General features: G+C 36.9%; 1 protein-coding gene across 2 annotated transcripts in view; it reads left to right on the forward strand.

Annotated features, from left to right (window-relative positions):
* The first annotated feature begins 533 nt into the window (after window positions 1–533).
* Window positions 534–27,128, forward strand: part of LOC145680871 (cell division cycle protein 20 homolog) — a 101,357-nt gene continuing 74,762 nt past the window's right edge. The window contains exon 1 of one of the 2 annotated variants that reach the window (XM_081752011.1): window positions 534–2,096. In XM_081752011.1, coding sequence (XP_081608137.1) covers window positions 789–2,090 — 1,302 coding nt within the window. In that variant the 5' untranslated portion in view covers window positions 534–788 and the 3' untranslated portion in view covers window positions 2,091–2,096. The remainder of the gene's footprint in view (window positions 2,097–27,128) is intronic. The other variant, XM_081752010.1, reaches the window with a different exon arrangement.

Raw genomic sequence — 27,128 nt, forward strand, 5'->3', positions numbered from 1 at the left:
CATGGATCTGATTGTGCTTAACGTAAATTAACACTATTTTCGCAGTATTACTTTCACCCTCTCTCAGGGATATACGCAGGAGTTTATTTCCGGGCTCCAAATTCAATATGACATTGATTTATATTAAAATTTGTTAAATTTTCCCTAAAATTAGACTAAATTTAGAAAAGTCGGGATTTTGGACGGCATCCGGATCCCCAAGACCTTCCCACCAGTACGTCCCTGCTCTCTGTGGAATAGTTAATCCTTTCTATCGAAAATCGGAGTTTCAGTTTTCCTACACTAATATTGTTAGAATACCCGGTATGCCACTGTGTATTTTAAGTCCCTCCCCCCGCGTAAAACCTTACGATCATCACTGACTATACCTCTAGAAAAAAAACCTGACTATACCTGACTATACCTCTGTTTTAGTTCTTCCTACGTATAGGAACGTTACTGTCACTATTGAAAAATCATAAGGATGCATAAGGAAATGTTATTTAATTGTCTAAGTTTTCTGTTTACTACGTTCTAAGGACAGGAGACAGTGTGGATGTGATACAAGGTTTAACATTGAAAATACATTTGAACGTATTAGTTCATAAGCGAATACCAGGTGTCAGCTACTGTATAGCACATTGGTCCTTGCTTCAATCTCATTCCTAGCCGTCCTTCCCTCTGGTGTTTAGTGAGTTCAACTAACGTAAAGTGCCGTAAGGTGGAAGTGTTAAAGTTTGTTTTGTGTATAAAGAAGTTTCACTTTTAAGGTTCTATTGCCATTGTCATCTTCATATTTAAGACAAGACATGAACATTGGTCAAACTAGAAAGTGCTTTATTCCGAACAGGAATAAGGCAAGTCGTCGTGAAAGTGTTGATCGATTTATTCCTCGTAGAACGGACTTTGATGTAGATATTGCGCATCATAATCTTGCAACTGAATGCTCCAAGAAAAATATACTAGCAGCAGAAAATGTTGCTACTAGTAGAGCATATCGTAAGCATTTAGATGATATAGTGAAACCACATTGCAGTAGTAACCGAGTTTTGTACCCTTCTTTGCAGACTGTAGAAAACGAATTTAAGTGGCCCATTAAACGACGTAAGAAGAAACTTTGTACTACAACGCAAGCTGTTTTGGACTTGCCGTATTTTCGAAATTCTCTCACGTTCAATCTTATGGATTGGGGAGCTACGGATTACATAACTGCCGCTCTCCGAGATTCTGTGTTTCTGTGGCATACACAAACAAACGAACACCTTGAACTAACAGATATTTCGCCTAATTATTTTACTGCTGTGAAGTGGGATAATGATGGAGAGTTACTAGCGCTAGCGACCAGTAATGGATCTATAGAAGTTTGGAGAGTACAAGATAAGAAGATGGAGTATCAAGTGGAGTGTAATTGTGGATCTGGGACCAGAAAGTGTGTGGTGGTTTGTTTAGCTTATCCCCCGCAAAATAATTCAGGTGATTTTGTCAGTGGATGTACAAGAGGTACTGTGTCTGTTTTTTCACCAAAACAACATCAAGGTGTAAATGTAATTTGGGCTCACACAGGTGCGGTTGTGACATTACGTTTTTCACCAGACGGTCACTATTTAGCATCCTCCGGTAAAGACGGTGTCATAAGAATTTGGCTTTGGCCAGGGCCGTCGCCACTGTATGAAGTAGATTATTTGCAAACTGTTCGAGCTATTGCTTGGCATCCCTGGAAACCTTCTTATTTGTGCACGAGTGGACCTGGTAGTAGTGGAAAACTGTATGTGTGGAATGTTAAAACACAAAGTATGCTAGCGAAACAAGTTTCAAAATCTTCCATATACAGTTTAGAGTGGTCATCTTATACTGGCGAGTTGGTATCCTCGCATTGGTTGCAAGACCAAGAGTGTAGTGAAGTGATAGTGTGGTCTTCCATGAATGATATAGTGGGGAAATTGGAAGGTCATACAGGGAGGGTTCTATATTTACTGTGGAGTCCAGATGGAACAAGACTTGCAACCGCTGGTGCGGACGAAGCTTTAAGAATTTGGACATTTGCATCCGCTAAACCCAAAACTTCAATGTCACCAAAAAGTGCTATAGACCTACGTCATCAAATACGTTAGGAAAAGGTAATTATCATAACTTTTCTTTTAATATTATTATTTATTTATTTACGCTATATTTTCACAAAATACCTTAGTTTATATTGTGTTCATGTCAAACTATACTTGATGCTCCTTACCGATGTGACTTTCCTTAAGAGTAGCCATTTAAAGCTTTTCTGACTAAAGGACCTACTTGCAAGGGCGCCCATCAGGGGGGCAAGGTGGGGCGCTTGCCCCCCTAAAGGAAATTGTACTTCAGAATATCGAAAATCCAATATAATTTTTACATTAGTTACAGCAAAATTTGAAACGTCGCTTATACTTGCCCCCCCCCCCTTGGAAACTATAACATGGACGCCCTTGCCTACTTGTAGTTCAGAATACTGTCATACATAAGGGGAGATTTCCGGGTTTAATATCCCTTGAACAAGATATAATGGGAAAGGAAACACTTGTCATATTAAGGTATGTATTCAAAATCTTCGAGAAAAAACATACGGTTCAGGTCGAACGTAAGCAGTAAGTCAGAATACTTAATGTGTTATTATACAGGGTGTCCAATATACAACGCAACCCGGAGTTTGGCATAGTAGAACTTTTAAACCTGAAGTGATACACAAATAATGGTTATACTAAAATGAAGCCTTGTTCATACATATATTTTTAAACTAGGAAGCAACGATTGAAATACACTAGAAACACACAGTGTTGCCAGATGTAACCAAAGGGGTAAATCTTTTTTTTTTTTTTTTTTTTTTTTTTTTTTTGCAAAACATGTAAATTGACTCATAACTCATACATATGGATGTTCTGTTGTTAATTTTCAGTTTGTTTAGTTGGAGCAACTTGGAAACTATGGAGCAGAAAAAAGAATTTTTTATTTCCACCGACAACTAATCGGATGAGACTTGTAAGGAGGAACTAGGGAAATCGTAGTTTCCATAAATTAACACTCTGAACTGGCAACCTTGCTGATGTTTCAGTGCATCGAAAGGTGTGTTAAGAATCTGTCTACATTATGCAATTCCTGAAAACAATGAAAAACAAACTTTGAAATTATCATAATAAAACGTTTACTTACACTGCTAGTATCAGAAATGAGTTACCAGCTCTACAGCGGATGCTGGGAGTATCCCCTGTTTTGATTCACACGTTTCACCAGGTTCACAGCAACTTTACGAAGATTAGATGTGTTAATGTTCTCAAAGGCTCTGCGAATGTTCGTTTCCAGGTCTTGAATAGTTCAAGAATTGTTCTTGTATACCTCTTGCCTTAAATAGATCCATAGAAATGAATAGCAGTGTTGGCGAGTGCATGTAAGTAAAAATTTTATCATGATAATTTGAAAGTTTGTTTTTCATTGTTTTCAGGAATTGTATAACTTAGACAAATTCTTAACATACCTTTTGATGCACTGAAACATCAGCAGGGTTGCCAATTTAGAGTGTTAATTTATGAAAACTACGATTTCCCTAGTTCCCCCTTACAGAGGCCACATCCGATTAGTTATCGGTGGGAATGAAACATTCTTTTTTCTGTCCCATAGTTTCCAAGCTACTCCAACTAAACAAACTGAAAATTAACGACAGAACATCGATACGTATGTGTTATGAGTCAATTTCCATGTTTTGCAAAAAAAAAAAAAAAAAAAAGATTTACACTTTCGGTTAAATCTGGCAACACTGTGTGGTTTCTAGTGTACTTCAATCGTTGCTTCCTAGTTTAAAAATATATTCATCAACAAGGCTTCATTTTGGTATAACCATTATTTGTGTATCACTTCAGGTTCAAAAGTTCTACCATCCCAAACTCGGGGTTGTATTGTATATTGGACACCCTATAGGAGATAAGAAGCTTCATACAAAACTCAAACATGATGCAGTAACGATTCAAGCGCTCCTCCTGACTCCCCCTAGACACGTATTATATGTCAAATAATATAAAGTTACCCTTTCCATTATACAAAAATAACTGTCCATCAAAATGTCCTCTTCACCTGATACCAATAAGTGTTGTTGTCAGCGTTACCATACCATGGAGGCTCTTCAGGGAAGCCACATCAGTTAAAAAAAAAAATCCTACAAGTTAAGGGAAGAAAGCTTACCTAATGTACTAATTCTTATATACAGCTTGTAGCAATAAAATATAAATTCTTACTGATGTGACTTCCCTTAAGAGCCGCTATTGTATCCTTTCTTGACTAGCATACCTTCTTGTAGTTCAGGATAGTGATATGTAAGGGAGGGTTTCCGGGCTTAATCTCCCTTGAACGAGACAGAATGAAAAAGGAAACACTTGTCATATTAAGGTATGTACTCAAAATCCTGAAATGATGTGGCTTGAATCACTTTCCTCTTGATGATATAATGTTGTCACGGTCGCTCAATGGTAAAATCCTTACCTCTGGTGTGAGGGGTCCCTGCCTCGATCCCCGAACAAATTAGTTTGTGGTGGACAACATCGTGTCCATGAGTTTTCTCAGGGTCTCCCAATTTCTCATTCCACCATTTTTCCATCATTTATTTTCCTTAATCCTCCGTTTGCCTTAGCCTTACAAGCATAATCGTGGCACGTTATACTAAAAGAAAAAAAAATTGATAAATCACTAATGGAAGTAATTAGTGCAAGAACTAAGAAATGGAAATTAGTGAACAGAGCGACTCATTGGCAGAGTATTTACCTGTGATAAGTGTGTCCTAGATGTGATCCCATGCACTGGCGGATCCAAGGGAGGCGGAGAGGTGACCGCCCCCAAAGTTTTTTATTTATTTTTTTTTTTTAATTCCAGCATTTATCGTTAGAAAATACAAATATGTTCTTTTCCTGACCGATTCATTCTGTATGACAAGCCTAGCAGAGTCTAATCAAAATGTGTGGTACTTAATATAGACATATTTGAATTGAATTTCTGTTCCTAGTTCCTTGAGGCAGTCACAAGCCCCAAAGGAGCGAGAGTGTGATTGGACCAACAGCTGTAGGAAGAAGGGTAAGATGGCTCACTCTTTGAACTAAAAATGTATATTTTAAAATTTTCTCCTAGAAAAAGGATATGGAAATGGAATTCGCGTTCCGAAACTTCAATTACCTTTATCTTAAATATAGAATCTTCAGCGCTTGTTACGGAAAAGCTATTTGAATCTGTGACTTTTCGATTGGTTAATTCAGCGTTTCCCAACCTTTTTCAACTTGCGGCACACTACATGTGTAACTTGAATTCTCGCGGCACACCCATATTATATATACTGTATATATATATATATATATATATATATATATATATATATATATATATATATATATATATATTACTATTATTATTTGTAAATATAAAATACCGTGGTATTTTTTATGTGATTAATGATCTCCTTCTTACAGAGAAGAAAGCTCGATCATTGATTTTCCCCCGTGGTAATTCATTATGCTTATTTTTCATTCTGATTTTAAAATAGAAAACAATTGCAATGAAATATACGACTCGGGTTTTTAAAAATCTACTTTCTCTTTCGAAAACTGTATCTAACCTTTAACTAAAAGGGAAGATCACTAAATAACGAATAAATAAACAAATCTCCTATACTTTTAAAAAACACAAATGTAGATAATTTGTATGCACGTTTGCTCTGTTGAATTTATTGAATGATAAATTAGAATTTCAAGTTACGAAATAGTCTGCAACAATAAAGAAGCAATAATGGTCATGAAAATGATAAATACGTTTTTCAACATTAAAAATGTACAGAAAAGTAACACAGTATGAAACTTAAAATTGTAGATTTATAGTAGAGGTTCATAGTAATGTGAAATACAAATATACATTTTCCCCTATGTCTTGCAATTTGGTTCCTATAGAATTAATAATTTGTTTCGAATTCCTCGCGGCACACCAGCGGCCCATTCGCGGTACACCGGTTGGGAAACGCTGGGTTAATTGCTTGATTGATATGTATTTATGTCTAGCTTTACTTAACGAGAACTAGAACCTCAACTACTGTAGTGCGTTCAATGATCACTCACCAGGAATCAAACCACGGAACCTCATGCAGAGCGTTGCCAGATCTAGCATAATGATGCTAGATCTAGCATAATTTGCATGTCTTTAGCATCTAGCATCTTGCTTTTAGCATCCTGCCCAAATCTAGCATAATTTCAGCAAGTTTATAAAAAAGCCGTAAAAGCTGGAGATGAGAAAGAAGTTGGTCGTGGGAAGAAAAAGGACGGCAGAAATGTATCCTCTTCCATTGATTCATAGAGTTGGTAAACCATACAGGCAGTCTTATTTTCCGAAGTAAGTTAGAAAGGGCTTTGGGCTTTTTTCTTGTGGCTCCACCCAGGGTTTTCTAATCCTTTAACTGCGAGGAATGGGCGGAGATATGGAGGCCATTCTCCCCCCCCCCCCAACTTTTTGACAACTTCACCATCTTTATTTCTGACTTCATGACCATCTTTATTCCTGAAATGAAAGGTCCGAGGCCGACCAGCAGACAATTCCCAACTCCGCTTATGCTGCGAGGTAATTTTCTTTCAAAATTTGTAAACAAACACTTTGCAATACGCCATTGAGTCTGGCAAGGAATGCACTAGTTTAGTTGAGTTAAAGCTTTGGTGCGTGAAGTATTGAGTTCTATCCACGCATTCTTGCGCTCTTCGTATTTTAAGTTACGTTATCGTATCTCAACTTCGGTTTCTTTTCTTTCTTTTAAAAGTCCTGAATTAGTAATTATGAGTATCTAGCATAATTTGACCGAATCTAGCATAATTTCGATCAGGTTTTGGAATAACTCCGAGCAGTGAGTCTGGCAACGCTGCTCATGCATGAAAGATCAAAGGTACGTTCGCCAGCTACTAGATCAACAGAGAGAGACGTGACTTTGGGGTTCAACACGAAAATATTAGGAAGGCACCAGGAGTTCATTATGACTTTTAATTTCATTTCATCTTTTCGTGAGAAATAACACAAGCTATTATTTATAAAAGACGAAGTTCTGAGTGAATAACTAATCTTCGCATAGGCCAAACCACTTAAGCTAGAAACCTGAAATTCGGACAGTATGTAAGATTTGTGATGTAGGGTATCATTAAGGAATGATTTTTTGAAAATTCGAAGAAGAGAAGGGGAATGGGGTAAGATGGCCATCTCTCCGAATCCCTTAAGGTTAGAGACTTGAAATTTAGTATTTGAATTTCTCATTTAAAATAATTTGATACTTTAGTAAAATGGGGAAAAATAGGTGGAAAGGAAAAGGGGCAGGATTGCAATTATTATAATAAGATATCAATATCTAAGAATCTTTGAGGTTTAGAAACGTGGAATTTGGTATATGGACTTCTCACTTAAAATAATTTAATACTTATTTCAGCGTTTCTGATATTTTACCTAGAAGAGAAGAAAAGAGGTTGGATTATTATTATTATTATTATTATTATTATTATTATTATTATTATTATTATTATTATTATTATAAGATGTCCATACCTCGGGACCCCTTACGGTTAGAACCATGAAAGTTGGTAGTTTGATTTTTCATTTAAAATAATTAAACATGTATTTGAGCGTTTTTGTCACTTCTCGTAGAAGAAAATGAAAATTTGGAGTGGTCACTAAAATGCCTTATGAAGTGTTTGAATTTCGTGATACAGTTTTAGCTCAATCCAATTTTATATCAAAGATACAGAAGGAAGAACGCGAAATATTGTGCCACAGTAGCACGTAGGAGGAGGGACGTACGCAGAGGGTGGGTCCTGGGGGTCCGCCCCCCCCCAAAATTCGACTTTTGTGTAAATTTAGCTTAACTTTAGGGGCAATTTTAGGAATTTTAATATAAAATACCTTCATATTAAGTTTGAACCCTTCCCGAAATAAATTCCTGCGTACGCTACTGCGTAGGAGCATCTGTTATATTGCGCGAAGTCGTATGCCGAGCAAACTGGGGATCTGGACGAAGCCCTACTTAGCCGAATTTTATTGTTGTTTTAAGCATAGCTATAATTATACTATGTTTCTAAAAAGCTGCATTTAAGAAATTATACTACTCAATACAGCCAATTTCCGAGCCCCTGTTCCTAGTCTAGTGTAATGCTTTTCTTTTTTTTCTTTTCTTACATTGCTATACTCAATTTTACCACTACAAAAGAGGTGTATTCGGACAAAATACCCTATACGGAGCATCAGCCGAAAGAACATTTTTACCACTAAAAAGGTTTAAGACATGGCTACGATCCCGGATGGGTGCAGCGACTTAGTGGCCTGGCGTATACGTAGCGAGATACACTAAACGTAGATTACGATCGTGTCATCGATAGATTTTCCAAGAACAAGAACGAACGTAGATATGAGTTTGTGCTGTAACTTACATAGAGATGGACTGGAAAATGACTAAGGTCGTTGTGTTTTTCAGACGTCGTGGTTTTTGCTCATAATTATTTTCAATTCGTTGGTATTCTCCAAAATTCATGAGTCTGAGTCTAAAGTTGAACTTCTTGGATGTGTCTAAATCGCAAACAAAATCAATAAAGATGGACGAACTCGAAAAAGTTTTTGAAAGAAGTTTTGAGAATTTTTCAAAATTAAATTTTAATTTGCTTTTTTTTTTTCAAATATCTGATATTGTCAAATAATGTCGCCAGTCGGTATGTAGTCGGAAACATAGTTTGTGTGCAATAATGAACTTAAACAACACTTTGGTTTTCCATTTCTGATCTTTTGTTCGTTTTGTTGTAAACTTTGCTAATCTTTTTTTTTTTTTTGTTTGTTTGTTTTTTACTATATTATAATGGCTTATATTGTCATTCTATAAAATTTTAATTCATTTAAAATTTATACACATTTCGTGCTAGATCTGACAAAATTCCTGTTGAGTTCGTGTAAGAGAAAGTTTATTATTGATATTTTTGTTATTACATTATTTGCAGTATTTTATTGAATAGATTGTGCATTTACCTTAGTAGTGATTTATATGGTTAAGGAGTACTGCAGTATATTATATTTATATAGGATTTATATTCAGAATTTATTTCTTTAAATGTTACTGCTATAGTTTAACTTTAAACCGTCGCTCTTGGTTCCTGTTAGTAGTAAAGTATTAGGTTTAAATGTAGTCATGATTAGTATTATGTATTAGAAAGTGTATCCATTTCATTCTCCTGTACTTGATCTTGTTTTTTGAGTGAGCAGACCAGTTCTTTTAAGGGAAAAAAGCATAACAATCTTATTTCGGGGGAAAGCCACGAAATTAATGCTTAGGCAATCACCACCACGTGGAATAATCACGGAACCACTAAAACATCCTTGGAGTTCAGGTTTCTTTTCAATTTTCAATTTGCTGAATTATATCCTGATATAAACAGAAATGAAAGCAATATGTAAAGGTTTCTCTCCTATATTTTGGTCCACTAAGAACACTGTGTGCCTTATACTATTAAACGTCACTTTATAATTAATTATTGTGTTATTTTTAAGCTACCAAGAAATGTAGATAGAAATATCATGACGTCTTTTGTTATTTGTTGACATTTTGTATTATTCTTTATGCATGTATACTTTTGTTACTAATTTTCGCGTAGACTGAGCTTTTTTTCAACTGTTGTCCCGCAATTGTTATTCAAAATATAAATAACTAGAGCAAATTGTACACTCTTTCGTTAAAATGAATGCTATTGTCAATATTGTATTTTCTTTTGTGCAAGTACTGCGCAAGACAGCGCGTCTGATATATTGCGGTGACTATGTGTAAAGTGGATGACACCGCCACGCTTCCGAAATGGAAGTGCGTATTTAATTTAAATCTACAGAAAGAATATACTTTCATAAAAAAAAAAAAAAAGTCCCAAAATGGAATCTGGGAATCAGGTTACACCCCCCTCCAGTCCTGCATTTATATGCGTCCAATTTTTGTAAATTAAAATTCTGGTCACTTTGAGGCTACGCTCATCTTCCAAGAAGCAAACCACACTCCCGCAAACGATCCTTCGATCCTTCTGAATCCATTAGTGATCCCACGACATGACTTTGTACTGGAGAACATTGTGGATTTTTCCACTTCTGTGTACTCACCAATGTTGATTTTAGGATGACGCCCAAGGAGCAATTTCTCCTTCGGAACTACGAAATTCTGTCAGATTGTGCTCAACTTGGATTCCCAGTATTTTCGGTAGTACTACTTCAATCCCCTTTCCCCCGGAGAACCTGAAATAATCATTTGTAACCTCCATTCGCATTTCACTGATTATTACACAACCATTTCCATTTATCGCTTCTTTATCTCAAAGTGCATAACCGTGGTATATAGGACGGATGGGCACGAGTCGAGCTAAACTCTACTTCGACTCGAAACTCGAAGCGAATTCGAATCAAGTTTCGAGTCGAGTCAAAGGTAACTTCCTCGAGTCGAGTTCCGAGCTGAGTCACTGTTTTGAGGTCGAGTTTCGAGTTTGATAAATGGCTCGCTCGTTCAGCTCGATTTGGTTCCTTCCTGTTCTGCCGACCCTCCAGCACTTTGTAACACAATTTTATCTAATCTTATCTTTAGGCAGAATAGGAATTCCTGTTGTGTCTAATTCCTGTTCTGCCTAATTCACGCAAAAGCGATATTTAAATTTGAGGGAAATTTATTAGTACCTATTTCCCCTTGATTTTCAAATGTCATTCCAGAACACTTTTAATGTGCGAGTGAGGGTTGGTTGGTTAGATTGAACACGCGAGTGGAACGAATTGTTTCATGTGACCAAATACTCTTAAAAATCATTTTTAGTATAACAAACGTAGTGAAAGTGTTCGATATAATGTAAAAAACAAACCACTACAATTTCGTTGAGTAAAATCACACAGTTTATTAGAGATGAATACTTCCAAATACCTACAAATGAAATTTTAGAAGAACAAAGTTTGCTCTACAATAACAAATTAAAATATCGGAAAGGAAATACAGTTTTAACTTCTTAAAGTCATATATATATATATATATATATATATATATATATATATATATATATATATATATATAGAACAAAACTTCGAAACTTTAAAAATCATACTTCATTGTTATAAATGTAAACAGTAAGCTACAGCGTCTACATATTAAATCATCTATTAGTACGGTATAAATGCCCTTCATAACATTTTTCCATCATACTTTGAATTCACAAATACTGTCATTCTGACTTTACACTGTTGACACTAATATTCAAATAGCACACTCTCAAAACTTTGATTGCGTTTTAAACTTTCACCCTGATTTCACACTTAAAACAATTTCATTTTGAACTGTGAGTCATAGAAATTCTGCTTTTTTCCATTGGTAAGATCACTTTCCGAAAAAGTAAACAAATGGTGGTCTGTGATTGGCTGAAAGCGCTGCCTCTCCTCCAATCAGAGTTTTTGATTTATTTTTTTTTTAAGTACATTAGACAGAAATACAACGAGATGGATATGTCATTATTGAACCGCAAGTTCATGATTGAGGAAAGAAACTTCATATAGACAAGGCGTACAGACGAGAGCTCCAAAATTCGTGTTACCTACGGCAGATGGAAGATTTCAGTGGCAGAGAAGATATTTATTACCCGCCGAATGAAGTTTCAGCAGCAGCAGTGGCAGAACGAAGAAAATGTGTCACACTAGTAAACCTTGCGGTGTTAAATGAGGTGCTGTCTAAATCATACACAAAGGAATCAGGAATTGTCGGGAAAATAGTATTAAATTTCCCTTAAATCTAAATATCCCTTTTTGCGTAAATGAGGCAGAAAAGGAATTCCTGTTCTGCCTAAACATAAGATTATATCAAAAATGCGTTACAAAGTGCTGGAGGGTCATTAGGCAGAACAGGAATTAGGCAGAACAGGAAGACACCGCTCATTTCAACTCGTTTTGAAATCATTGTCTTATTAGACTGGAAAGCGAAAACCATGAGAAATATAAGCAGTAATGTGGACTGTTTTTAGTGTTGCACACGATATTATATTTTTAGTTTGGTCGCATCTCGTCTCGTCTCGATTAACGACAATGGATTTTTATAACTAGACAGCCTTAAATGTCGTGAGCACCAATATAAGTAGATAGTTCTTATCAAGACAGATCTGCACGGTCGAAGTTTTGAGCGCGAGCAGAAGCCCAACCCGGATAGTGATGACAACCGGCTCAGCTCGGTTCAACTCGAGCCGGCTCGGTTAGGACAAGCCACCGACTCGGCACAGGTGAGCCATCGGCTCTAGCCAGCTCGGTTGGGTGAGCTATTGACTCGGCTCGATAGTGAATGAGCTGTGAGCCAAGCCACTTGAGCCGTTGACAAAACCCGGGCCGAACAGTTTTGAACATGTTTGGCTGTCGCCCTAGAACTTTTAATAATTTTTGGCTCGAGCCCGAATACTTGCTCCTCCGGAACTCAAACCCAGAACCTTGCCTCCAAGATTTCACGACTACCGAGGACACCAGCCAACTAGTTTTTAGTATTCAGATACAAACAGCCTATCTTTCATGTTTATATACGGTGTTATAATAATAACAATAATAATAATAATAATTAGTAGTAGTAGTAAGTATCATTGATAATAATTGTATTGTCTATGTAGGATACTTGAAGAAAGTACATGGAACTACATAGCATTTTACTCGATTTGGCTCGACTCGAAACTCGAGTCAAATTCGAGTCGAGTTTGAGAAAATTTTTCGAGTCGAGCTCAAAGATGTCTGTTTTGAGTCTAGTTGAGTTTCAATGAAAACTCGCTCGAACTTGCTCGTGCTCATCCCTAGTGGTACATTGAATATTTCGTTTTAATTCTTTATAATGTAAGTTTTAACTGATAAAGCAGTACTAATTGCAGGAATATTCCATTACTTAATAGAAAATTTACGAATTTAAGAATACTCTCCTGCATAGAAAGAAATTACAGCTTGAGTCGTGATTTGATTTGATTTTAGTTTAGCGTCCCTTTCAGCATATAGGCTATATGAGACGTTGACCTAGAGCTTAACATGGAATCGGAAACACATGAGCACCTTTACCCTTTCTTCACGCTCCCACCACATAAGCGAGAGCTCTTCGGAAATCAGAGAGGTTGAACATTTTACACTATCACCATCTGCTCATTTCACTGCATCCTAACGTTCTACTTAGGACCGGGTTAAGGGGGGTATAGCCCCGGGCCTCCAGGTGAATAGGGGCCTTCACTCTGATCAAAATCTAAACTGGCTATCTGAAAAGAACCATGAAGATACAATTATTATCATAAAATATGACCAAAAATATGAAACATATTCCCTTACCTTTCCTACTGTAAGGAATTTTAGGCTTTAGATTTCTGGGCTTTCGGCATCTATGGCCATTTAGCCCGTCACGTATGAGAGATGACGTCCCTCGGCAAGCACACTATCCGGGGAAAGGGAAAGGAACGACCTGGGACCTATAAGTTAGGTACCACCCCGGCATTCACCTGGTGTGAATAATGAAAACCTCATTCAGGATGGCTGACCTGAAAAAGCTTTCTACACTGTTTCGAGCGCTCGCACCGAAGGGGAGACCTGGGGCCACTTTCCCACAGAAATGTATTAGGTGAATTCAGCAGAGGCCACATATTGTTTTCTAGCCCCGGTCCTCCAGATGAATTAATCTAGCCTTGGTTCTACTGCTTCTCATAGTACTAAGTTTGCTCTAACACAATAGCCATGCTGTGGTTGCGGGCTGACCACAGCAGCCAGCTCAGATACGGGATGTGTTTGCAATTCTAGGTGTTAACCTTAAATTATTAAGTAGCCAGGGGTGTACCCACGGCTGGCAAAAGGAGCCCGACCCCTCAAATGGAATTCAATTTATACATGTTTACCAGAGCAAATTGACTCGTGCTTATTATAAAACAATAGAAATGCCCATTCTTCACACGGGAAAAATAAGGTTTGACGAATATAAAACCGGAAATTTGAATATTGGAAAAATTCCCCCCTCTTTTATCTTTTTAGAAGAAAAATTGGCGAAAAGACTGCAACCAGAGGCGGATCTAGAATGTAAAAACTGGGGGACAGACAAACCGTAACTATGATAAATAGCCTATATCATAAGTTTACTATAAATAATAGTTTAAATTATTGTTATCATTCAAAATACTGGGGGGCCTAGGCCTCCCCGGCCCCGGGTTAGATCCACCACTGACTGCAACAATGTTATATATCGAATTTCATGCCTGCAGCTTAGGTAAATACTCACATTAAGTGTTTTCTGAATAAAGAATCGAAAAATTTAATATTGGAGATTGTCCCCGATTAAAAAAAAAAAGCTGAAACGCTTTTAATTAGTCTTAATTTGGTGTTAATATACCAGACTTCTTACCTTAAACGAATACTCAAGTAAATAATCGGAAATTTGAATATTATATAAATTGTTCCTTTTCCCAATTAGAATCGGAATTGTCGAAACCTGGATTTTCTTATTTTTAATTAAGAGTTTAAATACCAAATTCCACATCTTAAACTTGAGTGAAGGGAGTTTCACAATTGAGAGTCGAAATTTGAAGGTAGAAAATGTCCCCTTTTTCCTATTTAAGAGTAGAATTTCCAAAAAAAAAAAAAAAAAAAAATGTGTTGTTATTTTTAATGGGAAGCTCGTATGCAAAGTTTTATCTTAATGTGAGATACTTCATTCTTGGGAAAAAGATTTGAACTCCATTTAACCTCCCTTAGAATACTTATTTAAAAAATCCTTTATCACTTGTTTTCATGGCAAGGGAGTTATCTGTTCAAATTTTATGTTTTAGTTATAATAGTATGGCCTCTATGTTGATGAGCGAGTCCCTTTTACTCTTTTATATAGGGTCTAATAATATAGATATAAAAGAAATAATCTAAACCACGTGAATCTATTATATGGAGTATCTAGGAAGTTTTCCTTGGGGGAGCCCAAGACAACATTTTTATATACTAAAGGCGAACTGTGAAAGTTCCTGTTTCGGAAAATAAAAGCATTCTGAACTTACCATGCGTAGACTACACACACACACATAGTAGGATATATATATATATATATATATATATATATATATATATATATATATATATATATATATATATTTCTGTTGAAACAGGTATTTTTACGCTGTGCAAAGTTAGAATTACGGGTTATAGGAAATGTACCAATAAATAGTTTATAGGAAAAGAGAAAATGTTTTATGAAGTCCATTTCTTTGAATTCACCTTTATGTGTGTAAATACGATGAGGAACGGCCCCCCGCACTGAATTTTCTTGCTCTAATTTCCTAAACTAAATCATGTTACGATGCAGCAACTACTGAAATATTTATTTATAAAATAAGAGCAAAATTGTTCCCGGAAAATTTCCATCGAAGAAAACTCAGCCTAAAAGTAAAATATTATGGTTATTTATAAAACATTTGTTTATGATACATCAAAATCGCATAAGTTGTACGGTATTTTCGGAAATAGTAAATAATAATAATAATAATAATAATAATAATAATAATAATAATAATAATAATAATAATAATAATATAATCTTGTAAATATCTTCGTGACAAGTAATTTGCATAAGATTATAGTTGTTAATTACGTATGAACAAAATCGTGTTTTTCTTTTTTTTTTTTTTTAAACTTCCCTCCAACAATAACCTACCCCGTGTGAATTTTTCAGAGCAAATGAGTTATACCATGTTGTTAGATTATTAATAAAACGTCTAGTAACGAAATATAAACAAAATCGCCTGAGCCATTTTTGAGAAAATCATCGAGAATAAACTCACCCCTAAAAATAACTACCCCTTGTGATGTTTTTCGACACGAATTATTGCCAATTGTCAAATTAGTAATGAAATATTTATGAAAAATGAACAAAGTCGCGTATGTCGTTTTTGAGAAAACAGATCCGAAAACTTACGTCAAGGATAAATTGCCCGTTTGGCACATTTCCTAGAAAAAACTACTTATGCCATATTATAGGGTTGTTAATGGAACATTGACTTACAAATGTGAACGAAATTGTTAATCTCATTGGGTTGAGTTAAGTTTAACGGTACGGCTTTTAGAGCCTTTCTATTTGAAGTGTGACCTCGGAAAATATGTGAAACATAGTTCGACCCCACCCTTGCTGTCCTCTTTCGGAGGAAACCTTCCCTTTGCTTTGGAGAAAGAAGTGAATGACGTCAGCTATGTTGCCAATTTGTCTTTTGGTCTTGACTAGTGAAATCGTAGGCTACTTAGAATAGGTAACAAGACAGTGCACAGCGAAGTCCGTAAAACGATTCGTTGTGGCAACCCTGAGCGCATCCAACTGTTGAAAGATCTCGGCCAAAACAACTTGCCCTTCCTCTTTCGAGGGAAGTACGGGAAAACATACATGAATAGCAGCACCGGCAAGGGCACGCTTGAAATAGAAAAGCTCTAGACAAGTGAACATGTTTACATCGGGACAGATGGACAGACATCCAAAAATCCATTTTTCGTCATGTAGAGGCCATGAAATGAGTCTTGTCTTATCGTCTTCACGTTCATACTTTCTTTTCTCCTATCGTCGCCCGAAAGTAAAAATGGTAAAAATAGAGGAAGGAAAAATCACTGTCATGGTCAGACTTATGCAATAGTATAGTAGGCCAATAAAATACCTACTATGTCGCAGTGCCGTGCTGTGGAAAATCGGCACCCGGGGCGAGAGTATACGACGGCGCCCTCGTACATACAGGGTGGCGCACGAAACGATCCACCATTTTCTTTTTAAATAAAAACTTTATTCACAATCAGAACAGAAAGAAATGCACGTCACAAGAAAGAGTGTACTGTGGAGAAATGTTCTAATTCAAAACATGTTCAATATGGTCGCCATTGTTGATCTGAACTGCATCTAATCGAACACTGATGTTATTCACTACTCGACGACACATGTTTTCATCAATTTCACTGCAAGCCTGAACAAGAAATCGTCTGAGCTCTACCAAATTGTTGGGATGTTTCGGAAAAATCTTTTCGTTCAAATACCCCCACAGAAAGTAATCACATGAGTTAAGATCAGGACTATGAGGTGGCCAAGATTGTCCAGCATGAAACCGGTCTGGAAACCGATCAGAAATAACGTGCATGTGAAAAATTTCGTGTAAGAAATCCAAGACAACATTCGCAGTGTGCGGTTTGGCTCCATCTTGCATGAACCACTGCGTGTTGATGGGCAAAGCAGTAGCAAGCAACTGCGGGACAAAGTTATTCCGGAGCATAGTCAAGTACCGCTCACTGTTTACTGTTTCTTCGAAACTGTGCATCGCTGGAAATTGCAACCCACACTGTAATCCTGGGAGCGTGTTATTTTTCATGAAGCAACCGTGGATTTTCATTTGCCCAAAAACGCACATTTTGTTTGTTGACCACTCCGTCCAAATGGAAATGCGCCTCGTCAGAAAACCAAACGTTGTGAAGGATTCGTTACTTACCCTCTGCCCACTGCGTGAACACTAATCTCTGCTGCTTGTGATCATTTGTCACTAGTTGCACAACGGTCATCTTGTATGGATAAAAATGGAGGTCATTCTTCAGAATTCGTTGAACCGAACGTCTTGATATGCCAAGTTGCACTGTTGCCTTTCTTGTCGACTTCCCAGGACTCCTCTGCATTGCAACTCTAACAGCTTCAATATTCTGAAGCGAACACACAGGCTTCTGTCGAGGACGCTTCGGCTACAGTATTGTCCCTTCCCTCTGAAAGTTTTCATACAGTCTGTGGATGGTTTTGTTGGAGGGAGCCCATCGGGTATTAAACCTCTCTCGAAACCGTCTTTGGGCAACAATAACACTTTTTGATTCATGGAACAAAAGCACGATTGTTGAGCGCTGCTCTGTGGTCAATCTGCTCTTGTCAACCATCTTGAAAACTAGCCCTCTAGCGGCGGCAGGGTGAGTTAGGTGTCAATTTCTTCTTCAACTGTTTCTCCAAACTGTACTGCTACTGCTGTAAAAGTGTACATTGCGATTTCTTGTTCCTCTGAAACGATAAGAAAAAAAATGGTGGATCATTTCGTGCGCCACCCTGTATGACAGGTCGACAGACAAGTCGCGAAGCACCACCATGGTTGTTAGCGCTAAGCGTAATATAATTTTCAAAAATAAACCCTACTTTTCCTTGATTTTGAACACTTTTTTCCCCTTTCATTTTATATGTATATATGCACATGTATTATTTTCTTAACATAAGTAACATTATAGAACAACGCCCTAAAGCAGGAAGAGGATTTAAGTACACACTAGTAATATTCCAAGTAGTTTTTCCTCTCCCTTTTTCTTTCCTTATTTTCTTTTTTTTCCTTCTGAATTTTGCGCTCCCTTATTTCTGGCCCGGGGCACGGCACTCCGCTGTATGCATCGAGTTAGGTAAGTAAAGGTAACAAAGATCAATGGCGTAGACAGGGCACTGATTCAACTCAAACCTTCTCACCTTTAGTACAGTGATACCGAAATGGATTCTGAATTCCTGTAGTATGCTCCATTTGTCACATTTTCATATAGATATGTTATGACTCTTTTGTGTGGGTAATTTTTGTCACTAAAGAAAAGCTTTACACAGACATGTTTAAAGAAAAACTTATCTTCCAATAAACTCTATTCCTAACCCTGCACAAGATTTCAGCAGATTATTTATATACTGTATTCTTAATCTTTTTCTACTCTTTTTCGTTATCATAGGCATCAAAATTTACCATCTGCGGGTGCGAATGGATAGCATTAAGAAAGAAAGTAGATATTTAAGTTGTTGTTGTTGTTATTATTATTATTATTATTATTATTATTATTATTATTATTATTATTATTATTATTATTATTATTCCACTTCAGCCGCATTGCTAGCGTGTGCGACCTCGGTGTGCATGGTCATCGGTTCTATTCTTGCTGGATGCACTAAAAATTTCTGGTTAACTTCACATTGACCCAACATAATGAGGCAATTAGGGAGCTACCATACCTGAATTAAGAGGTAGCGAACTTCCATCCAGAAAACTAGAAATAATTTCACCTGAGAACTGATGCACTTCCATTCATCTTCCAGTTGAATGTTGGCCATTTGACTGGCCGTAATCTTCTTATGGCTGTAACATCAGGAAATTTAATTTAGTATTTCTTAGGAAATTTCTTCAATATTTCAATGCTGTGTAACTAAAAAACCTGAAGAAAATATACCTTCTTATCTGTCTGACCTCAATTCGTCTCATCTCTGTGTACTGAAATAATATATTAAACTTTCTCACAGGAACCCATGAAGTACTCTATCTAAAGCTTGCTTTTCGTAATAAATTATCTATATCAAAAAATCATAACATGTCTATATAAAAATGTCACAAATGGAACATACTACAGAAATTCAGAATCCACTTCGGTATCACGGTACTAAAGGTGGGTAAGAATTGAGCCGAGCTAGCCCTGCTTACCACACCATTGATACTGATAAATCATCAACTTTGTTAATCTAATTTACCTAACTAGATGTACAGAGTAGCTGTTTTATTACCCCACTATACTACTGCATAGCTGTCCGAGATTTTTTTTTCATTTTTTTAAAACCATTTTTACTTTCTAGCGAAGAGAAGGAAGTATGATGATCGCGGGAAAATCAAATTCGAAATTTCAGAGAATTTACATATTTCATGGCCTGTACAGTACACGCCGAAAAACAGAATTTTGGATGTTTGTCCCGATGTAAAAATGTTTACTCGCCTAGAAGCCATATCTATTAAAAGTAACTCAATGAAAGTTTTTATAAGATTCTGTTCCCTAAGGGGTGTTTTCTCAATATTCTTCCTACCTTTAAAAATAAGGGTAAGATGAATGTTTGCAACTTTCTCAAAAACAGGTCTAACAATTTAGTTTATATTTCATAAATCAATGTTCTCTAACAATCCTATAATGTAGCAGAATAATTTTTTTCTAGAAAAGAAAAATAACTAAAAGGAGTAGAGTATCAGAGGGAGTGATTTTTTCGGACTGTTTTCTCAAAAATAATATACAAGGTCTGTATGATAAGTAATGAGACTCGCCGCGCCGCGGCGCGCGTGTCGCTGGAGCGGGTTTGTCGGTGATGGAGGATGTAGGGGGGGGGGGTCCGAGCAAAGCAACGCACCGCGCGTCAGTTGGCTCCGAGCCTTAGTGGAGCGCGGACAAGCCTTGGACAAAGCCCTTGTGAACATTCTTGTCACGGCGGAAAATCAACAAACATGGAGGGTTCCATCGAACAGCGTTATGCGATCAAATTTTGCGTTCGCCTGGGGAAAACGGCTACTCAGACGCTTTCTCTCATCACGGAGGCCTACAAAGAGGAAGCCCTATCCAAAGCCCAGGTGTTTCGTTGGCACAGTGCGTTCCGGAACGGCCGGGAAAGCGTTGAGGATCTGGAGAGGGCTGGACGCCCGACAACAGTGACTACGGACGAAACTGTGGCAAAAGTGAGGGATCTCCTGAACTCAGACCGTCGATTATCGTTGAGATTGATTGCTGATGAACTCGATATGAACCACACAACAGTGCACAAGATTGTGACGGAACAATTGGGAATGAGAAAAATCTGTGCGAAACTGGTGCCGCGAGTGTTGACTGACGAACAAAAGCAACGACGTGTTGATTGTTGTCAGGAACTGTTGAACCTCATGAACAGTGACCCTAACTTTGAAGATGACGTCATAACAGGTGACGAGTCGTGGGTGTTCCAGTACGACCCTGAAACGAAACGTCAAAGCGCGGAGTGGCACACTCCTGCGTCCCCGCGCCCCAAGAAGGCCAGAATGTCGAAGTCAAAGGTGAAAACAATGTTGATTGTTTTTTTTGACAATGTGGGGGTGGTCCACAAGGAGTTTGTACCCCAAGGACAAGCCGTCAACGCCGCCTTCTACAAACAAGTCCTTGAGAGACTGCACAGGAGCGTCAAGCGGAAAAGACCGGCGATCGCTAGCCGGTGGAAGTTGCATCACGACAATGCCCCTGCCCACACCGCCTTCTTAGTGACCTCCTTTTTGACCCGGATTGGGGTGGAAGTCCTTCCACAACCACCCTACAGCCCAGATGTGAGCCCGGCCGACTTCTTCCTCTTCCCGAAGCTGAAGCCACGCTTGAAAGGAACCCGTTTTGCAGACGTCACAGCCATCCAAGCAGCCGTGACCACATTTCTAAAGGACATGCCGACTGCTGACTTCCAGGGGGCGTTTGCAGCGTGGAAACATCGATTGCAGAAGTGCATCGACGCAAGAGGAGAGTACTTCGAAAGCTTTTAAGTCCCTGTACAGATCAGATCAATAAAACAATGTTTCCAGACCTGGTCTCATTACTTATCATACAAACCCTGTAAGCTATTTTGTTCATAATTCATAAATAAATATTACCTGATAATTGGCGTTCTACCTGACAATTGGCATAACTTATTTGTTTTAAAAAATGCACAGGGGATAATTATTCTTAGGAGTGAGTTTTTCCTGGATGATTTTTCTCTAAAACTACTCAGGCGTTTTTGTTCATATGTAATTAATAACTCGATAATGTTGCGGAAATCACTTGTCATGAAAATATTTTCAGGGGCAATTTCATTATTATTACTTACTTACTTACTTACTATTTTCTCAAATACCATGCGACTCAGGGGATTTTGTTGATATGTTGTAAATAAATGAACCCAATATTTTATTTTAAGCTGAGTTTTCTTCTATCAAAGTTTTTCGAAAACATAATTTTGTTCTCATTTCACAGATAAATGTTCCAGTAATTACTGCAGCATAACATGATTTAGTTTAGGAAATCAGAGCGAGAAGGTGCAGTGCGAGGGTCTGTTCCATATATTTACACACACAAAGGCGAATTCAAACAAATGGACTTCCTCAAATATTTTTTTCTTTTTCTTTGAATTATTTATTGGCTCATTTCCTACAGCTTGTGATTCTAATTTTGCTAAGTGTCAGAACACATGGTTTAATTACAAATAATAATGTCTGTAACACATGCATGTAATCTATGCATGATGAGTTATTAATGCTTTCACATTCTGAAACGGGGCTTACGGGTTCGCTTTTAGTATGTAAAAGTCCAGCCCACTGAAAAAGTCTTCGAGCCCCCAAGGAAAGTTTCAGGTACATCTCTGTGAGTATTCGTACTTTAAATGTTAACCTGAGGCCGCGGTGGTTCAGTGGTAGAGCGTTCACCTCTGGTGCGTGTGATCCCTGGTTCGATTCCAGCGCGCATTATGTGAATTTTATGGTGGACAAACACCGTGTGCATGGATTTCCTCAGAATTCTCCCGTTTCTTTCTATTTTCTTCATTTCATACATTTCTTCATTTCAAATTATATGCTTCTTAGCAATAGTGTACCGTTTTACTAGAAGAGGAAAATCTTACCAAGAAAGGCAATTTTAAATGCATTTTTCTGCCAAACCAATAGTGGTCGAATTGCGAAAATTTACGAGGGTGCTTAGTAGTTTGGTATGTTGAAGCGAGCAAATAAAAAAAAAAATATTCCTACATCAGAATGTTTGTTTATTCGACAATTTGTAGAATGGCAAGATAAATGGACTTGGGTGCAATGGTAGCGCCACAAGAGAATTTTAGTCTCACAAGAGAATTCTTCATTATTGTTGTTATGCACTTAGAAAATGTTTAGAACTTCTGAAGCTTAACACTTACGTAGTTATGTAATTATTAGCTCTTGGACATGTTTGGTTGCATATGTTAGAACTTTGTAGATTGACCTCTGGCATGACAACAGGCCCACAAGCAGAGTGAAACGGTTCCCTATATTTTCCATGTTATACATATGAATTACGGTAACTTCGGCAAATAACGCCACCAATTCAACATATTGTTCTGGTGTTCAAGTGTTTTTACATCTAGAACCGTGCAAATTACATGGAAGATGGAGTGAACCCTCCGCTATAATGCAATGAGGAAACAAAGATCCTACACACACAATGTCGACCACAATGCACTGAGAATCGGAGTGAGTATGAGATGGCATTATTACCAGACGTGTCGGCAAATAACGCCACTTGCTTTACAACAACGGAAAGATGTTGGAATCGTAACGAAATACATTTTGAACACAACTAAACAATGTTCTTGGCAATGTGCTACGTGCTTTGCTGGTACACAAAACTCAGTCATCGTACATGACGTTAACCGATAACTCTTCCGATGATTGCGAACCTCTTAACATAACAGCTGCAGTCATATGGAGCACTACTCGTTGGAGCCAGACAACAATGCACATCCAACGTCACAAATGTTCAGAAGCCACATTTAATAATGGTGTCAGAATCACATAATTCGTGAAACCAAATCTTGCATTCAATACATTGAATTCACGTTTTAAGATCCCTGAGATCATAGTAATATCCTCCACAGTCCCCACGGAGCATATTTCCGTCCTTCGTCTTTCCAGAGGATGCTTGTTTCTTTGTGCCGGGAAAAGTGAAAGGTGCGCTCTTGCGAATAGGTCTAGTGTTACCAATACTCCTCTGGCAGTAAGAGAAATCCACCTGGGATGAGATTTGCTCCTAGTTATTTTAGCTGTAGGCAGAAGCTCGTGGATGGTGTGGGCACTCGGTGGTGTTGAAGGAGAGATGGAGGCTGGTCATGTGCTTGGAGGTGTTGGTGGAGGCTACTGTTGCTCTGAGACATCATTTGGGGAAAAAGCGACATCGGGTATAGCATTTTTGTTAAAAGGATGCCCTATAGTGCTGAAACCTGAAATTGTGGTCTGAGGTGTTCCTGAACGGAACCATGCCTGTGAAAACAGTTTTGGAAACTGTAGCTTCCCAAGTGTTATTCCGGGATGCGTTCGTCCATAACTGTCAACTGTTTCAGAGCAGTACAATTTTAACGATTTGAAGAAGCTCTTGTCGAGCGGTTGAAATTCATGGGTGCAATGTGCAGGCAAACACAGCAGTTTAATATACGTGGTCTCAGCAGCATTTAAAATGGTAATATCAAGATGACTGCGATGGCAATCTACAATAAGCAGTGCTCGGCCAGGGATCCGATGTCTGTTGAAATTCCAGAAATGTACGGAATTCTCCCTACATAGCCTGTAGGTGTCATTGCATAGGTGTTACTTGGAGGAAGATATCACCAAACTATTTTTTTTATACTTTCCCTTATATAACACCATCGGAGGGATCTAATTTGAACCTGATACATTAATGCACGCAATAACACTCACAGTTTCACCTTTTTCGCCATGTATGGCATTAAGTACTCGCTTGCTCCGCTTTCTGTGCCAAAATTTTTAGGCTACTGTTGTACGTTAGTTATAGTCCTGCATTTAATCTGCCTTGTAAATAAGTTCAGGATTGTCACAAAAGGTTCATAGCATCAAGTGTATTTCCCAATAGCGTATTCAATTCGTTCACATAGTTCTGTTGAAATGCATGAGTTTACCATGGCTCAAATTCTCCGCTTTTCGGCACACGATATTCGAGTGTTTTGCCATGAAAGCATAAACTGAACTACCAAGATGCAGAAATAGGCAAGGGGCTGAGTCGAACATAGATATTAGTGCAACAGCGGAAAAGAATAAAGTACAAGAATAAATTACTGATAACTCCTAAATGCGATAACGGGGAGCGACCACAATGTTATTCTTATTGGCATTATAGAAGCAACAAATAGTCAAGAAGAAGCAGATAATAATAAACAGCTAAGAAAGAATCCAAACAACAAAAAATTGGCAAAAGTTTTGAGAAACTACAAGTATATCACGAATATAAACAAATTAAAATCAAATTAGAATCTCTTGCAACAGAGATTGAAACATTAACTTCCTTCCTTATACAAATAATAATAATAATAATAATATAAACAAACCAAGACCAATAAATACACATTTTGGACTAGCAATCTAAGAAAACTGAAACAGAAGACTGGAAATCTTTCGAAATTATAACTACACATCACGAACCCAATAATAAGGCAAAGTAAATTAGAAAAATAAAAGAAACTAAAACGGAAACATGGATCAATTATGTTAAAAAACACTTAAACATCGACTCATTTAACGAACCTTACAAAATAATGAACAGTAAGATTTCAAAACCAACTAGGTTTCAATACTTCAAAAACTGGATGGCACCTTCCCAGAAGTCTGGGAGATATGATAAAAATACCTTATGGAATCGTTATTACCACCAGATGTATAAGATGATAAATTTTACAACGAAATAGTAAGAAAAGAAATGAATTAAATGTCTGGAAAAATTGCAAAATAAGGGAAATAACAAACCAAAAAATTGAAGATGATGTAAAGAGACTAAATAAAATAAAATAAATCAAGACCAGACTGCATCAAATGTGAAATTTTTATAAATCAAATCAACAAATTTATATCTTACCGGTATTTATAATGAGTGCCGCCTCCTTTAATAGCAATGAAACCATGGAAAACTCCCAACTTCGTGATAATAAGAAAGGGATAAGGTGAAGATAAAAATGATCCAAAATCATACCGGCGTATCTGCTTGCTGAACATAATAGGAAAATATTCGAACAAATAATACTTACTAGATTAAACAAATATAGAGATGGAAAATTGCAAGTTACAATACAGGTTTACGAAAGAGCAATCAAGACGAAGTAATCCTTTTATAGAAGGTATAGAATCAGGAAAACAAAAATATGAGATTATATTATTTCTGGACCATGGTGGAGGTTTTGACAAGCTTTAGTGGCCCACATTATTCAAAACGCTAAAGTGTTTAGGAGCGGACAGAAAATTATACAAATTAATACTCGATTACTACGAGAACAAAAAGGTAAATTAGAGAACATCACGATTGCACATAGAAAAAGTGGTAACAAAAGGATGCCCACTAGGAGCAATTTGTGGACTAATAATGTGAAACATAGTAATCCAGCTTTCCCTTGAAATATTAAGTAAATTCAAAGAAAAAATCTAGTGGATAATGCAGATGACAAAGCAATACCTCTATCCTCTAGAAGAGATTTAAAACGGAAAGGAAACAAGATATTAAACGTAGTAAATGAGTGGTGCAAAATAATAAACTTAAAAAAAAAACTATCCCCGAATAAGACGAAATTTTTTACCAAGAGGCAAATATTACAAATTAATCCTATCCTGAAAATAAGTAACATAGGAATTAAAAGAATAAAGGAATTTAAATACTTAAGAATATGAATCGACGAAATTTTAAGTTTCAAAGAACACAAATGAGATTATTTAAAGAGGAAAGATAGCATACAACCTTTTATAACAATACAAGGTTTTAAAATAACATTCAATACACTGAAATTCTACAACAAAACAATAATACAGACAACATAATTTGGAGCAGGGTTATGGGTACATTACATCTTTGCTAACACTAAAATGAAACACAAATTACAAGTGCAAAGAGGTATAATAATTAGAACCCATACTAACATCTCAACATTACTGATAAAATCACTTCAAATATTATCAATAGAAGAGCCAGTCGAATACTAGATTTTCAGACATGCAGTAAAATACCCCTACCTCCAAAAGGAGGAGTATTTTTTAAAGGAGGAGTATACCAAAATTATTGGAATATTAGGAAAAATACCCCTACCTCCAAAAAAAATGTAGATGGAGTAATGTAAAATGGCAGCAAGATTGGGAAACTATACACAAAGGTGAAGAATTAAAAGAATACTTCCAACATTATAAATAATAAACGCAACAGGAGAAATCTCGGAAGAGAATATGGAATGCGTTTTGAGTCATGGCTCTTTTAGAAGCCATCTGAAAAGATTAAACATTAATATGGAAAATATATGTAATTATGGGCAACAACAAATATCGGAAAATGTATTATAAAAATTGTGAGGAACTAGGTTAGAAGGAAAAGTTTTATCGCGGTGACAAATGAGAAATCTTAAAATACTAGAAATTCTAACAGATGATGAGAACTTAAACAATTTGGAAATTATTACTGAACACTGATAAGCAATTCTAAAATTTAACTGAAATTACAAGTAATGATTAGTCCTGGAATATCAAGAACTATAGTTCTTCACTTTTTGTGTTTTATGTTACGACTATGTGAAATGTCGTAAAATACAGTGCAAAGAACTAAGTCAA

Source organism: Thermobia domestica, chromosome 3 (genome assembly GCF_964235325.1).
Source record: "Thermobia domestica chromosome 3, izTheDome1.hap1.1, whole genome shotgun sequence".
NCBI lineage: Eukaryota > Metazoa > Arthropoda > Insecta > Zygentoma > Lepismatidae > Thermobia > Thermobia domestica.